At 37.1% G+C, this 15428-nt stretch overlaps 2 protein-coding genes across 2 annotated transcripts in view; one reads left to right on the top strand and one right to left on the bottom strand.

Annotated features, from left to right (window-relative positions):
• LOC126259171 (ras-related protein Rab-21) overlaps positions 1–2035 on the bottom strand; it is a 42028-nt gene extending 39993 nt beyond the window's left edge. The window contains exons 1-2 of the mRNA XM_049955738.1: positions 1710–2035; positions 1460–1627 (exon numbers count right to left, since the gene is read on the bottom strand). Coding sequence (XP_049811695.1) covers positions 1460–1627; positions 1710–1844 — 303 coding nt within the window. The 5' untranslated portion in view covers positions 1845–2035. The remainder of the gene's footprint in view (positions 1–1459; positions 1628–1709) is intronic.
• A 452-nt stretch (positions 2036–2487) lies between these two features.
• Positions 2488–15428, top strand: part of LOC126259170 (SIN3-HDAC complex-associated factor) — a 32315-nt gene continuing 19374 nt past the window's right edge. The window contains exon 1 of the mRNA XM_049955736.1: positions 2488–2518. The gene's annotated coding sequence lies outside the window, so the exon portion shown is untranslated. The remainder of the gene's footprint in view (positions 2519–15428) is intronic.

Below are 15428 nucleotides of genomic sequence, written 5' to 3'. Positions count from 1 at the left end.
TTCAAGTACTTAATAATCCATGTTAACATCATTAAATGAACTTTAAGAGTATTTACAAGTGTTTTCACACAAGTTAAGGTTATGTCAATATTAAGATAACTTTGTCAATGACAGCTTACTTACTCAGATGAAATTAAGTATACACTAGAAGATAAAGTTACATATTGGACACCATTCTCCCCCAACCTGACTTTTGCCAGTGTTGACAGACTGATCTGTAGTGCAGCCCATTGTCTAGGTTAGGTTGGAAAGCGACAATTTGGTTGAGAGTTGGTGAAGCCAACACATGTGAAAGCAGAAAATCTGGTTGCGGTAACAAACTGACTGATAGTGAAGCCTAATATTTATGACCACACCATAATGAAAAATGCTGCAGTGGTCCAATATGTAACTTATCTACAGAAGCATAATGAAAAATATTTGTGTAAAATGACATTCCTCACAGTGCTGTGTGAAACTGCTACATGTAAGATTATTAATTCATCACTCCACCATGAAAATCAACATCTCATGACAACAGAATGCTTTAAATTATTTGAGCTAATATATCACAAACTTAAAACAGACATTTAATAAACAAATTTCTTCTATTCCTTTCTCAGTTTGTCCTGGGTGTGGCAAGATTCTTTACTGAAGGGCACTTCTCTTTCAATGATTTGGCAATTGTTTTTATTCTATGGAAGGTTGCCATTCTTGTTACTAGGTAAAAAAAATTGTTGCAATAGTATATTATACATGTACTACTGTAATATTGTAATAAGTTACAGGTAAATAGTAGGTGGCCGCATAGATTCTCTCCTCTTTTTTCTCGAAACCCAGGATAAACCCTCTTCTTAAAAGTTTATTATCCTCACATCCCCTGAATAAATGAATTACTGCATACCTAATAACTGAATACTGTAACATGTTAATACTCTGGGTTTATTCTGTTTTTATTTACTTATCCCTCCTCTGACCATTTGGCACAACAGTACAGGACATGTCTGATACATTACTGAAATAATATATGCGCACACAAAGTATGATAGAATAAGGCAAGGATAGGACAAAGTCTGCCGAGGCCTAATGAAAGGAATCATCCCAGCCTTCACCTTAGCATCTTGGGGAAACTATGGATGACCCATGTCAGGATGACTGGCTGGGGTACAAACCCCACTCCTCCTCAATGCGAGTCCAGGCATTAACAGTACCTTAGCCACCTCACTCGCTACATAAATAATGTAATCTTCAACCCCTATTATGATTACTTACTTAATATTCTATGCACATTAAGATGTATTTACATCTAAACTAAAGAAATTATCAATGAACTTTCAGTTAGCAGCTCCCTGAAAAAATATTTAATGACATTTTATGTTATAAAAGTAGCACCGTCCGCAGCTGCAAGATAATTATGAACTTGTTATTACATACGTTTAGGAGCAATGGGCAAGTAATTGTCAATCTTGCAATTAATTACCTTTTGGAAAGAATCTTGATCTGTTATGTCATACACCAGGATAGCACCATTCGACATCCGGTAATAAATTGGTCCCAGAGCGTGGAATCTTTCCTGTCCAGCTGTATCCCATATTGACAGATTAACTCTCTTACCAGCGATATTCAGCTTCTTCTTCAAGAAAGACGCCTGTAAAAGTAAAATTGAAATCGTTCTCAAGTACTGGATTCTTCTAATACTTCAGTATATGATTAAAAAATAATCAACTAACCTGCAAAGTAGTTAAGTGTTTGTCGTTGAATTTATCCTCAACATATCTCAAAATTACCGAAGTCTTTCCCACACAACCTTCCCCAAGAAGAACTACCTTAAAATTATAATTTCCCGAATTTGTTAAGTTTGCCATCGCAAAAAAAACATTGGATGAAAATTTAAGAGACGAATATGTATTTCACATTACTCTAATTCTGCGGGGAGCATTCTCTTCCTCCTTGCGTTTACATAATACGCCTCTACATTTTGACAGCGAAAACGCAAACTACACAACTCTTGCAATCAGCTGTTCATTGATTAGCGTGTGGCTGTAGATATCTCGTTGTTGAACTGTCACATTTCTTTATTTGATATTATTGAACAAACACTAATATGGAAGAAAGACACTGACCAAACTAAAATAATTTAATAATACAGATGACATTAACTTATAATCCCAGTAATACTTCAAAAACACAAAAATTTGTAAAAGTTTCCTTGATTTGACATGAACAAAAAGTCATAGAGATAGTTTACATACGTTACGCATCTACTTCAATATAATGCAGTGATGAATTCTGGGATCTACATCCGGTCGAGTCGTGCAAAAGCTGTAATTTGGTTGATTATAAAGCAATAACTAAGAGACCAAATAAAAGGAGGCTATACTGTATTTTTAAACAATAAATAAATTTATACAAACTTTCTGATAATGTTTCATTTAACGGTAAGAGGATTTTTTTGTGAAGTAATCCTAATTTGACCAAACATGCGCCATAAATCTGCGCACTCAAGCTCTTGAATCTTGCCGTCACCTGCATTGAAAAGGTAAGTTGCTGTTTTAAATTTAAAGTCGTTTCAGTAGCTTACATTCGGAGTTGACATGTACAACGAATGAGTATACGTTAAGAAAATAAATGGAAGAACTCTTAAAATCATTGTCATTGTACATTGTTCATCTTATTCGATTATTTTACGAAAGAAAATTTCGGCGTCCTGGAGTCTCCATTGTGCGTACCTACAGTATGCCCATTTCAGAAAACGGGGTCAGAAAAGAACAGTAAAAATTGATGACTGAAAATTTTGTTTAATAATTGTTCTTTATACAAAAAATCGTAACTGAGATGCGCTGTTTCGTATCAACACTGACAGTAAGGCTGGTACAATCTATGACATTCCCCAATATGTAAGTAGCGTCCTCGGAAAATGTAACTGCAAATAAACGTAAATTTTAGTTACTTGATTTTAAAAATTGAGCAAAGTGGTTAAACTGAGTACAGTATTCAGCAACGTTGAGCGATATTTGTAAATCGCAAAGTAATTTCGTAATGTAAATAATGAAACTCGCCACCGACATTCGTTTTACTCTACTTGTCAGTCCATAACTTCTAAAATACTTTGGCGACATTGAAGCATCTATCATAAGTGTAGCGACATGGCACTGAAAAATATTAGTTTTGGAAAGTGTAAACTAACTGCTCCCGTTAAAATTTTCGATCTGAGTGATCAAAGCAACCAAGTAAAAATTTCTGAGTCGCATGATCGTATGATGATCACTTCCCTTTTCTGCCGTAATTTTCGTATCTGTCGGAATATTTCATCGATCTAGGGCTTCTTGAACTTCAAATGCATTTTTATAGTCTCCTGTGCGTTATAGCTATTGCAGGAACGACTAAAAGGTAAAATTCATTAGCCGAGCGTAGTACAAATAAGATTTATTCGTTGTTTTACTGTGTTTATTTTTTCAAAATTCGTAATACTAAAATAATAGGGAATATCGGTGAATATATTTTTACTAATATTTATTCGCATATTATAAAAATAAATCTTCAGAACCTTGCTGTTACAATTTTACTGCAAAGCTTTCATCATGAGATAAAAAAAACTATGATTTAATTACATCATTAATTGTTTACCTTTACAGTTATAAAAATAAATCTTCAGAACCTTGCTGTTACAATTTTACTGCAAAGCTTTCATCATGAGATAAAAAAAACTGTATGATTTAATTACATCATTAATTGTTTACCTTTACAGCGTATATACTTTCAATGCTCTCAGAATATTCTCATTAAATTTCTACTTTGTGTTGCCTCGTATAATAGAAAGAGGACAATCTATAGTGCAATTTGCTATTTTCTTGATACAGTATTGATGAAGATTCCTGAATTACCAAAGCTATTCTAATGTTGATCGTTTCAAGCAAAAACCATTTACAGAATTTCAAAAACAAGGACACAGTGAAACGTCAGTCTACACTACAGTTTCATGCCTTCATGTACTACTTGTTAAAAAAAGGTATACTGTAATGATAGACTGCAAAGAGACATTAGCAAGTCTTCCGCTTAAACACTGTGTGGGAATGAAATAGGAAGAATGCACAACATATAGCACAGGGAAAAGAACTATCTGCGTTATTTAATAGAGAAAGTGGGACTTAATTGTGCAATTTAAGTATTAGATGAAGAGCTAGCATTGGTTTTCAGTTAGTTCCACCAGTAGCAAGTCGATGTATATAATCACACATTGTCTAATAGTATTAATGCATATATTGCAGTGTGAAATTGAAGTGCCACTCTCCAAAATCTGCAGTAGGTTTTTTTATGATTACAGGTTTTACATTACACTAGTATTTCATCATCGGCTTAATGTATCAGCCTTGTTGGGAGTATGTACATAACTACATTACCTATTACTGTCCCATTTGTGACCTGCCTGTATAGCTGTGCTCATCACCATGCTGCTTTGGAAATAGATGGAGGCATGCTGGCCCTGGATCGAATCTGTCCAGCAAATTAATGATGAGAGCTGATGTACCAACCAGTCCAAATGTGGCTTTAAGGCAGTTTCCCATATCCAACTTTGTGAATACCAGGCTAGTGCCCATGTCCTGACTTGGTTATGCAATCGGCAAACATTTATAAAATGTTTGCATGTTTTCATTTAGGTAACACCAGATGCAGACAGATGGGGTACGTGAATTCCATGCGGTGGTGGAAGGTGGGGTTTAGAGTGGCGACAGGAAGGAGTATCCAGCCACCCTCTGACACTAACATTGTCAACTCCAGTAATTAACTTGCCAACCCCATGAAGATATGGGATAGAAGTCGGGAAAAAAGACGATATTCGATATTTCCCCAAACGCCACTTTAGAAATTTGAAGGATTTCACCTTTCAGAAGGCAAAAGAAAACAGTTTCAATAGTGATCCAGTTAGGCCTATAGAATTTTCTTTAGAAAATAAGGAGCTTACTCAAGCATAATGGATGAAGATGAAAAAAATTATCTACACCTGTCACTTAGGCCATGTACCTTGGAAATTGGAGCCAAAGAACATGAGAAAGATTATATTACAATTTCTAAAATTAGAAATTGTGAATATTTTTTGGTATATGATATCATAATCAGTCCTCGAAGATTTGCAAAATACAGTAGTTTTTGTGTATGGGCGATTTGAGAAAAGGTGTCTTCTGCCTTTTCTTTTGCTGAAAATTGTCATCCTAGCATAAGCTAAGTAGAATTCAATGGCTGTAAAACTAAGAAAGGGCCTTTTTTTCCATGCACCAGCTCTTGTTTTTATTTAAATTTTTTTAGACATCCAGATTAATTGCAAAATGTGTTTCTGACATTGCATTTTGAATCAAAGTTCAGGTTTGAGAAATGTCCATCTAATGTACAGTGAGCAGCTCACAGAAATAATAAACGTAGGGCTCATGCTGAGGAATATAGATAGTCATTTTTCCACTTTATTTGCTTGCGGATCAGGTAAGGAAATGACTAGTTGTGGTACAGGGTACCCTCTGCCACACACCGTGCGATGGCTTGCAGAGTATGTAAATGCTAGTATGATGCCCTGCTCCAGTGGCCAAATAAATGCTATCTCTCTTTTTTTTTTTTTTTTTTTTTTTTTTTTTTTTTTTTTTTGCAAAACCAAAGTTTTTATTTTTCCAATTTATGGTTTCAACTTATCAGCAGGTGGATGAGCTAGACAGTGATCAAAACTACTCAGTGTTTGCAAATTGTTCAGTTAATCCAAAAAGAGTAATTTACTGTTAATTTGTTCTACAGTTCCTCCAGTTGGGTAGTTTCTTTCCTTTATATTTTACTTGAAGAAAAATATAAACGAGAGGAACAACACAGTTATAACCATCAAGTAAAAATAATAGATGTCAAGAAATAAATAAGCAAATGGGATAAGAAAAACAGGTATTTAACTATGAAATATGCATTTTTTTGATGTGTTGAAAATAAAGAAAACGGTCTTGTTTTCATACTGTCACAGCATATCCATTACGGAGGAGCGGGTGAGAAGTCTGATAATGACTGTATGTGGGGAATGAGTTACTGTGCAGAGAAGATGAGATGATTACTCCAGTCACTGTTTTTCTGGGGGGGGGGGGGGGGAAGGTGGAAATATAACAACAACAACATTGTGTGCTAGTTGGGTTGATGGTAGAGAAATCGCAGGACCAACCAAATAAGAAACAAAGTTGAGGACAAGAGAGGTGACAGGCAAACATCAAGCAGAGGGAGGTCAGTCAGGGAGTGGGCCTAAATATATGAGAAAGACAACAAGGTGGTTTCTCAACTTTTGTTGGGGAAAATCTAAGAAATTTGGTTGGAAAATCGCAGGAGTTGAAGTTAACAAAACATGAAATCTTAAGACTGATTAAATGTACTAACAATTTTAAATGCATTTCTGTTATGTGCCATTATTAACACTTGATAGTATGGAACTAGGCTGTCATTTGAGTGCAAAGGTCCGCAGAAGTAGAATTACCTCAATTGAACACTAGGGTGTCAAGGAGGAGGGGAAAAAGTGCTGACACTGCATGAAACCCATTGCTGGTTTGCAAGAATTTGTGATAAAAGCACTCACATATGATGTTCCAGCAATAGAAAATTGTTTTTCAGAATGTTAGATAAGTATTAACACAACTCAATTGTGAAGAATGTGTGAGGAAAACCTGCAGGAAAGGTACATTAGGCCTAAAAACACAGCTTGTGTAGTACAGGGAACAGAGAAATTTGTGTTGCATACAGGAAACAAATTTGATCCTCTTGCCTATGAAGACAGTAAATATGAAGGAAAACAAATGATAAGAAAAACTGGTGATTAGGAGGATGGTGAAAAATCTTGAACAGAGGTGGATGAAAAAGTAGATTGTACGTATCACCATGTATCAAAGAAAAATGACAAAATTATGTTTTTGCGGATAGCCATGAAAGAGGAACAACCAAAATTTTTTGTAATACTTAAGAGACTTGACACTGTCACTTGGCACTGTCTGACCAGGAGCTTCTGCATCTGAAATTCTAAAGACCTGTCAAAGCTTTATATAGTCTGGAAGCCAATGTATCGTGATACGGGGTGTAAATAATATGTACTGTAATGAAAGTAGATGGGCAATGAGAGTTTTGAAAAATAAACTTTGAAATAATCCACTTATTATCATTTTTGTTATGGCTGTTAAATGGAGGCATGATGTAATAGAAAAATCTTGTTTTAGTATTGAAATCGGAAACACTAACGGGGCTGCAAAAAAATTGTGAATTATTTTTCTTTGCAACTTTCATACCAGTTGACAGTTCTGTAAAAGAGCTCTCTACAAAACATGGTCTGCACAGAAATATCAGAGGTAAATAACAGAAGAGTCTGCAGGAATGCTACCAAAACCTTCAGGTGCAGCAACAATGATCTTGCAGGCTTGAAATGCAGCCATCAAACCTACAATAACTGACCTGCATTCATCAGCTGAAGTTTCAGAAGCTTCATCTGCTGTTGACCTAACATCAGTTGCTCAAAATCTTTCAGCAATATTGGTCCCTCCACAATCTTCAGCAGTGCAAGACCTTTCACTACCTGATGTGCCTCTGCCATCATCATCTTCATCAACTACTACTACTACTACTACTACTACTACTACTAGTCACAAGCAGCACAAGAATAAGGAAACTCACTACTCTACAGGAGTTTTGGTCCCCTGCGTCAGTTCTGGAACTAACCTAAGTCAGATACTTGCTTGTACACTTTGTATAAACTCTAATTGCAATTTATGACAAAACAATGCCATCAGAATAACAAGCTTAGGAAATAAACTTAGTATATTTCACCAGAATATAATAAGTCAAAGAAACAAACTGGACTGGTTGTCTCATATTGGTGTTAATGACAGTGAGGCAATAAACAATGCCCAAATACTATATTTTGCTTCTCTTATTCCAGAACGAAATTTTTACCCTTGCTGAGAATTTAAGGAAGTACCAAACTGAGTGATTGTAGGATACAGTGGCGTACTAAGGGTAATCAAAACACCCTATAAGCAAAGAGAATGCTTTATACTTCACTCAGAAATCCTAATTAACTTCAGTATAGAGAACACTTTAAATTATATATTGTAGCATCCTAAAGAATGTGATTACAAATCCAAGAGCATATTTATTAAATTTGAAATAGACAGTACAAATAATAAAAACAGTTTGCAAGGTGGCAAAGGAAAGGCTGAAAAAAATCAGAGAATACAGACAGCTTAGAGTTTGTCATGATGGAAGCATGGTAAATGAAGGTTAAGTAGTTTCCAATATCTTTAACAACCATTTCTTGACAGTGGTAGATCAAAATGGTTGCAAAGGATCTGTGGCTAAAGCCAAGAAGTTTATAGAAAAATCAGCATAGAACAAAATTTGTCAGGTGTGTGTACCCTGGGATTGGTGGGGATCAAGCCCCACAGTTTTCAGATTTTCTAACGTGTGGCCAATGAGGCACAAATTTTCCTGTGATTTCAACGTGCCAAATTCCAGCTCTGTGCAATCATTAATTATACAGAACTTTACAATTTTGCAAAAGAGATTGCAGGTCTTTGCCCCATTTGAGATAAACATGGATAAAAAAGGGTGACTGCATAATAAAAACACTTGAAATAAGACTTTATAACATTGTTATATTTGGGCAAAGTTACTTAAAACAATACTAACCATGAATATATCGTAAATTTGAACATAATGCTTAAAAATACGTGTACAGAAATAATACTTTCTTCTCCATGATGGGAGGATTAGTAAGATAACCTGAAAGAGTTAAATTACTGTGGCCAAGCTGTCTAGATGCCTAGTAAATATTGTACCACTTTTTTTTTGTAGTAGTAGAGGACCTGACAAAGTTATTGCATTGTTGAACCATGCCGTGGTCATCTTCATACCTGAGGGTTTCGACAGTTTCAGTATCACATCATCAGTGGCAATGTGTCAATAAATTTGTAGGCTCCAGGTTGTTTTTTTTTTTTTCCCCCCCCACAGATTCTTTGCCTTCCTATTGGTATTACCATGGGCAAAAAGAGCCAGAATGAGTTTTTGGTTTTTCCCTGCACTTTTACTACAGTGAAGCTCTTGAGTGATAGATAAATTTGGTTCTTCCTTGAAGTTCTAGACTGCTCCTTCTTCTTCAGATACTTCTTAACCAAGTAGTAATCCCATACCTATATTTGAGCTACTGTCGTGATGTGAGAAGTTTGATCTGACTCTGAAGAATGACCAACTGGCTGCTTGACCTGTTTTCTATCTTTTTTGGCTTTGATGTAATGAAGTCTAGCTTATGTTGTTTGGTTTCTGTAGCAAGCTTTTTTCTTTCTGTGGCACGTCTTTCTGTCTCACAAGGGAACCTCCCCATCGCACCCCCCTCAGATTTGGTTATAAGTTGGCACAGTGGATAGGCCTTGAAAAACTGAACACAGATCAATCGAGAAAACAGGAAGAAGTTGTGTGTAATTATGAAAAAATAATCAAAATATACAAACTGAGTAGTCCATGTGCGAGATAGGCAACTTTTAGAATGATGCGAGCTCAGGAGCGCCATGGTCCCGTGGTCAGCGTGAGCAGCTGCGGAACGAGAGGTCCTTGGTTCAAGTCTTCCATCGAGTAAAAATTTTTATTTTCAGACAATTATCAGAGTTCAGGCACTCAAACATAATCAACTTCGCTCTCCAAAATTCCAGGACATGTTCAGATTTCCTTGGACATATACAGGATTTGACGGTCTACACATGGAAAAATTTGAAAACGTTAAAAACATATGTTTTGAGAGAGCACAGAGGAAACTGTGAAACTGTTGCATTCATTTGTTGCAGTTTATGTGACACACTCTTATGTTTTCATCACTTTTTTGGGAGTGATTATCACATCCACAAGAAAACCTAAATCGGGCAAGGTAGAAGAATCTTTTTACCCATTCGCCAAGTGTGCAAGTTAGGTGGGTCGACAACATATTTCTGTCATGTGATGCACATGCCGTCACCAGTGTCGTATGGAATATATAAGACGTGTTTTACTGGATCAAATGTTTTCGGTTCCCATTGGAGAGGCACGTCCATTCGTCTACTAATCGCACGGTTTTGCGGTGCGGTCGCAAAACACAGACACTAAACTTGTTACAGTGAAACTTGTTACAATGAACAAACAGACAGATCATAACTTTGCAAAAATAAAGAAAGTAAACTTTTCGCTCAAGGGAAGACTTGAACCAAGGACCTCTCGCTCCGCAGCTGCTCACGCTGACCACGGGACCACGGCGCTCGTGTGCTTACATCCTCCTTTATGTTGCCGATGGACTACTCAGTTTGTATATTTTGCTTATTTTTTCATAGTTCCACACAACTTCTTCCTGTTTTCTCGATTGATCTGTGTTCAGTTTTTCAAGGCCTATCCACTGTGCCAAATTATAACTAAATCTGAGGGGGGTGCGATGGGGAGGTTCCCTTGTCAGTAGCAAGCTTTTCTTTTCTCATGCATTCTTCTTCCACTCATTCTTTAATGTGTGTCAACATTAGAAACACAGATTTCAATGCATTGCAGAACATTTCCCCTTAATCATTATTTTAGACAGCGGAATTACATCTTCAAGTGATATAATCTTGCATAGTGTGTGTTGAATGTCATCATCAGTGGGAATTATCATTGAAGAATTGTGACATTGCGGGAGCTGTGAGCATTTGTCCCAGAACGCCTTTGCGGATTTGTTTTCTGACAAATGCACCATTGTTGAGTTTGGGGACTAACTGGAACAATAATGTCCACACGAAAGTGAAGCTTAAATGCAGTAGTATCAGTGAGTAAATGGTCAATTCTTCTTATACTATGTGCAAGCAAACTGTCAGAAAAGATATAAAAACAACCACTTACCCCATTGTCTCACCTCTGGAGCAACCTGCCAGGAAGATCTTTTATGGAACACTAAGTTACAGTAAGATAAACCTGTAATATCGATGTCAACTTCTGAATTGGTGGTGGTCAGTTATGAAACTTGGTGTGGGACTTTAACCCACATGGATCTTTACCCCACATACCCTATATCACAACAGATGAGATTGAGAAGGCAATAAGCCAAATGAAAAACAAAAATTCCACTTGTGGATAGTATACCTATCTAATTACTGAAGCAACTGGAGAAAATACGTACAAAGGTATTGAAACTTGCAAGCTTTTGGAGCCAGTGTCTCTTTCATATGGTGGAAAGGTTGAAGAGGAAGGAGGAGGGGTGAAGGAAAAGGACAGGTGAGATTTTAGGAAATTGGGAGGGTTTGGAAAAATTGTCCACAACCCAGGGTCAGGAGAGACTGAATCGGTCTTTCCTTCTCATCCCGTCCAGTATGTCTCCCGTGATTCAGGGTTGTTGGTGACTTTTCCAAACTCTCCCCATTTCCTAAACCTCACCAATACTTTTCCTTCGCCCCACTTCAACCTTCCACCAGAAGGAGTAGTCACTGGTTCCAAAAGATTGCATATTTCAATATCTTTATATGTGTTTTCTCCTACTTCCACTTGATGAGTAAATTCTATCTATGCAATTACATTATATTTTTAAAAACTGATTATTTTTGTTGATATATCGAAGTAGTGAAACACTACTGCCAGTTTGTTCTTAAAGTTCTTTGTTGCATATTTAGTGAGTCTGTAACCCAAGGTACTGTCCCTAATAGACTCAAATATGCAATCATTAAACTGCTGTCTTGCTGTCAAGAAAAGGTGATGAAGCTGCAGTTCCCAACTGCCAGCCTGTTTCACTGCTAGCAAATCTTTCTAAAATCCCAGATAACTTATGTTCAAGAGAATTGTGGACCATCTTAATAAACATAATATGCTTAATGAAAATCACTTTGGGTTCCAAAAGGGTATTTCAACTTAAAGTACATCTCTTTTGTCAACCAACTCCTTGAATCTATAAACAATAGGCTGTCACCAGACAGATAATCTTTTGTGATCTGTCTGAAGCATTTGTATGTATGGATCACAAAATTCTGCCGAAGGAGGCTGAGCACTATGGCATAACTAGCAAAGTAAGGTTGTGTCTCGAATCATATCTAGATGACAGAAAGCAGAAGGTAGTGTTGAAGACTCAGCACTGGCCTGTTTTTGCACTGATGGTGGCACAATGAAACGTGGAGTACTGCAGGGCTTGTGTGTGGTCCCTTAGTTTTCTTAGTCGTTATCAATGACTTTCCATGATGTGTGAGCCAAAAAGCACACTTCACCCTATTTGCAGACAACACAACCATTATGACTGATGAAGTATCCAACTGCAGTCGAGGCCAGTATATTCAAACAGGCTCTAAATTGGTTCACTTCAATTGGTCTGTTCCTAAGTTTCGACACGACTTAGTTCATTCAGTTTCGACAAGACTTAGTTCATTCAGTTTCAAACCACAAATAAAAAACAGGGATTATATATATTAATAACAACCTAAACTCATCAGTTCACATCATCAGGTTATATAAAAACAGAATTCAGCAGCATATGCCATTTGTTCGATTGCATTTGTTTGTGTCTGGAAACAATCAGAGCTGCATACTGTGGATTTTTCTATTCTGTGTTCTCGGCTTCATATTCTAGGGTAACCAATATTTAAGTCTTAATTGCACAGAAAAGGATTATCAGAATTATGAGTAGAGTGCACCCTTGGATGCTTTTCCAGAAATTTATTCAAACAGCTGGGGATCCACGCCATACTGTGGCAGTACATTTTTTGCTAATGTACTTTGTGAACAACAATCATTCAGTTTATAAAACAAACTGCATATTATGACCGTGACACAAGAAGTAAGGGTGATCTCCACAAAAATATAAAAAATCTCACCATGGTACAGAAAGAAGCAAATTATTCAGGCATAAAAGTATAAGGTTTCTACTCATATCTTGTGTATGTAACATCTTTTATCCTTAGAAAATTGCCATCCTTTGAGCTGAATTTTCAGTTGTGGAAACAAGCCAATCACATGAAGAAACATTGTGGTTATTGATGGAAAAAATCTGCAAGTTGATAGTAATTATACAGTTTTGATTGCTGTGCTGGAACATGTCATGAAGAAAGAACCAATTACAGTTGAATTATATATGCACCACTATCCAGTTCCATTCTGAAAATGTACAATATGATTTGGGCTTGTTTTATTTAGTTGTTAACCCCCACCCCGCAACCTCGATATTCTCTTCCTGACTGTTCACTATTTCTAGGTCATGAGAGGTGTGTACTCCTACTTAGTGACTTGCATCAAATAGTGTTGCAATTACATCAGATTCAGTGTATTAACAGCGATGATGTTCACACAACCAGGTGCATTACTTTTTGATTTTTACAAATAAAGCTTTATGCCATGAAACATGCACCATTTGCTCCTCTATTGGAAGTGTGGTGCCCATTTAGAATAAAGCTTCCTCACTTTATGGTAGACAGCTCCTCACTCTGCCTATTGTGGCTATTAACTGATCAACAGCCATGCAAAATGGTTTGGAAGTGCTAGAGCTCTTGGTTGCAATGTCAGTATGGATATGTGTAATATACACAAAATAAAAACATTTTAGCTGAACACAACTCTGTTGTAGTTTGCACTAGACTAAGGCATTCTCACAAAAGTTCCACGGGGTTCACCAAATGTGTCCACAAGATTCATATACTTAATGACTTCCCAGCTGTTCATGCAAAATTACAATTTTTATGGCACCGTGACAGATGAATTGTTACTGTGCCTGAAAATTACACATCTGCTTAGATTCACTCCATATATTTTGAGATAAATATAGAACATTTCCACACCAGCAAATGACTACTGGACCATCATGGAATATTTCTCCACCTACGAAAGCTGAGGAAGATGGTGCAATTTCATTGGATGCTATGCTGCAAAAGTGGTACAGGCTGTCATAAGGTGTGCTCTCAATTTGTTGTCATGGCAGAGCAGGGTGTTATCTGTCTGTGGGATAGAGAGTTTGAAAACTTGAGTTGGCAAGCTGCAGTCAGTGAAGCCAATGAGCAGTCTTGCCCTTTCTCTTCCTGATCACTATGATGAGAAGTAATAATTTATAAAGCAATTCTGAATATGCCACTGCACTGTAATGCATTAGTTTTTTCTTGGGTATGAATTTGGTAGGTGTTTCTAGATTTCATGTGACTACTGACCTGCATAAGCTATTGCGTAAGAGATTTTAATATGTTTTTAAGGTGGCTGGCATATCTATATATTTGTTAAGTGATCAATCAGCCATAATATCCAGGGTTATAATTTTAATTTGTTATTCAATCAGGATTCCAGTAGTATGTTTTGACAGTATGCTGTGTTGATAAGTGCTGGGAACCTTGTTGTAGAGTGTCCTAAATCTTCATTGCTAATATCTCTCATGTTTGTGGTGGTGGGGACATGCGAGCACACACACACGCGCCCTTGGTAGCAACTAAAGATCTGACAGGGTTTCAGAATGCAGCCTTACCATGGCTGGTGAAAGGGGTAGGGTATTATGGAGGAAACAGGACATTTTACTGTAGAAGAATGGCAGAAGCCACCGAGGACACCAAGCCAAAAGAGGCAGCAGGGCAAAGAGCGTTTGGGGCTAGGGATGTTATAGTCAGTGGAGGTGATATTTAATTTGATTAAAAATACCGTTTGGCAGAAGTTTGGCACTAACTTGGGATTTTGACCCAATTTGATGCATTTAGTGGACAATCTATGACAGGTCCAAGGATCTGTTTGAGCTCAGAAATCACATGGCCACATCCAATTGTGCGACATATTGACGTTTCTTCCCATTCCATTCGTGTATGGAGAGCACCAAGAATAATTGCACAAATACATGCTGACATAGTAATTAGCTTTAATATTATCTTCATGGGCCCTGCATAGGGGCCTGTAGTATTTTCCTAGATCTATCACGTAATATGTTCTTGAAATTTCATAGTTTAGTTTAGGGTTCTGCCAGTTCAAGTTTTTCAGTATTTCTGTGATTCTCTCCTGTGAGTCAAATACACCTTTGAGCATTTGTGCTGCTCTCCTTGTATACATTCAGTATCCCTCATTAGTTCTATTTGATAGGGGTCCCACAACTATTTTGTTACTTACCTGAGTTGTAAATTATTGCCATTTCTCCTCATATTTAAGTTCTCGTTTTGCCGTATGTGACATACTTGTTTACCCAAAGCCAATAAAATGTTTGGTCATGGTCTGTGAATTGCTGCATTCTTAATTGCTTCGTTCTTAATTTGAAAGCCATGGTTTTGTTGGTTGAGAAGAGCCACTTGTTTGAGCACAGCACTGCTGCCAAAACCGTTGTCATGATACCGGTTACGTGTGCTTATGTAGTGGTGTGGCCCAGTCTCGCAGTTGCTGGGCAGGCACAGCATCGCTCCGGTGGTGAGTGGGAGGATATGGGCGTTGTGGGAGCCATTGATCAGGGGGTGGCGAGCGCATCGATTAGTCCA

Source organism: Schistocerca nitens, chromosome 5, assembly GCF_023898315.1.
Source record: "Schistocerca nitens isolate TAMUIC-IGC-003100 chromosome 5, iqSchNite1.1, whole genome shotgun sequence".
In the NCBI taxonomy this organism is placed as follows: domain Eukaryota; kingdom Metazoa; phylum Arthropoda; class Insecta; order Orthoptera; family Acrididae; genus Schistocerca; species Schistocerca nitens.
This window is presented reverse-complemented; position numbering and strand designations above follow the sequence as displayed.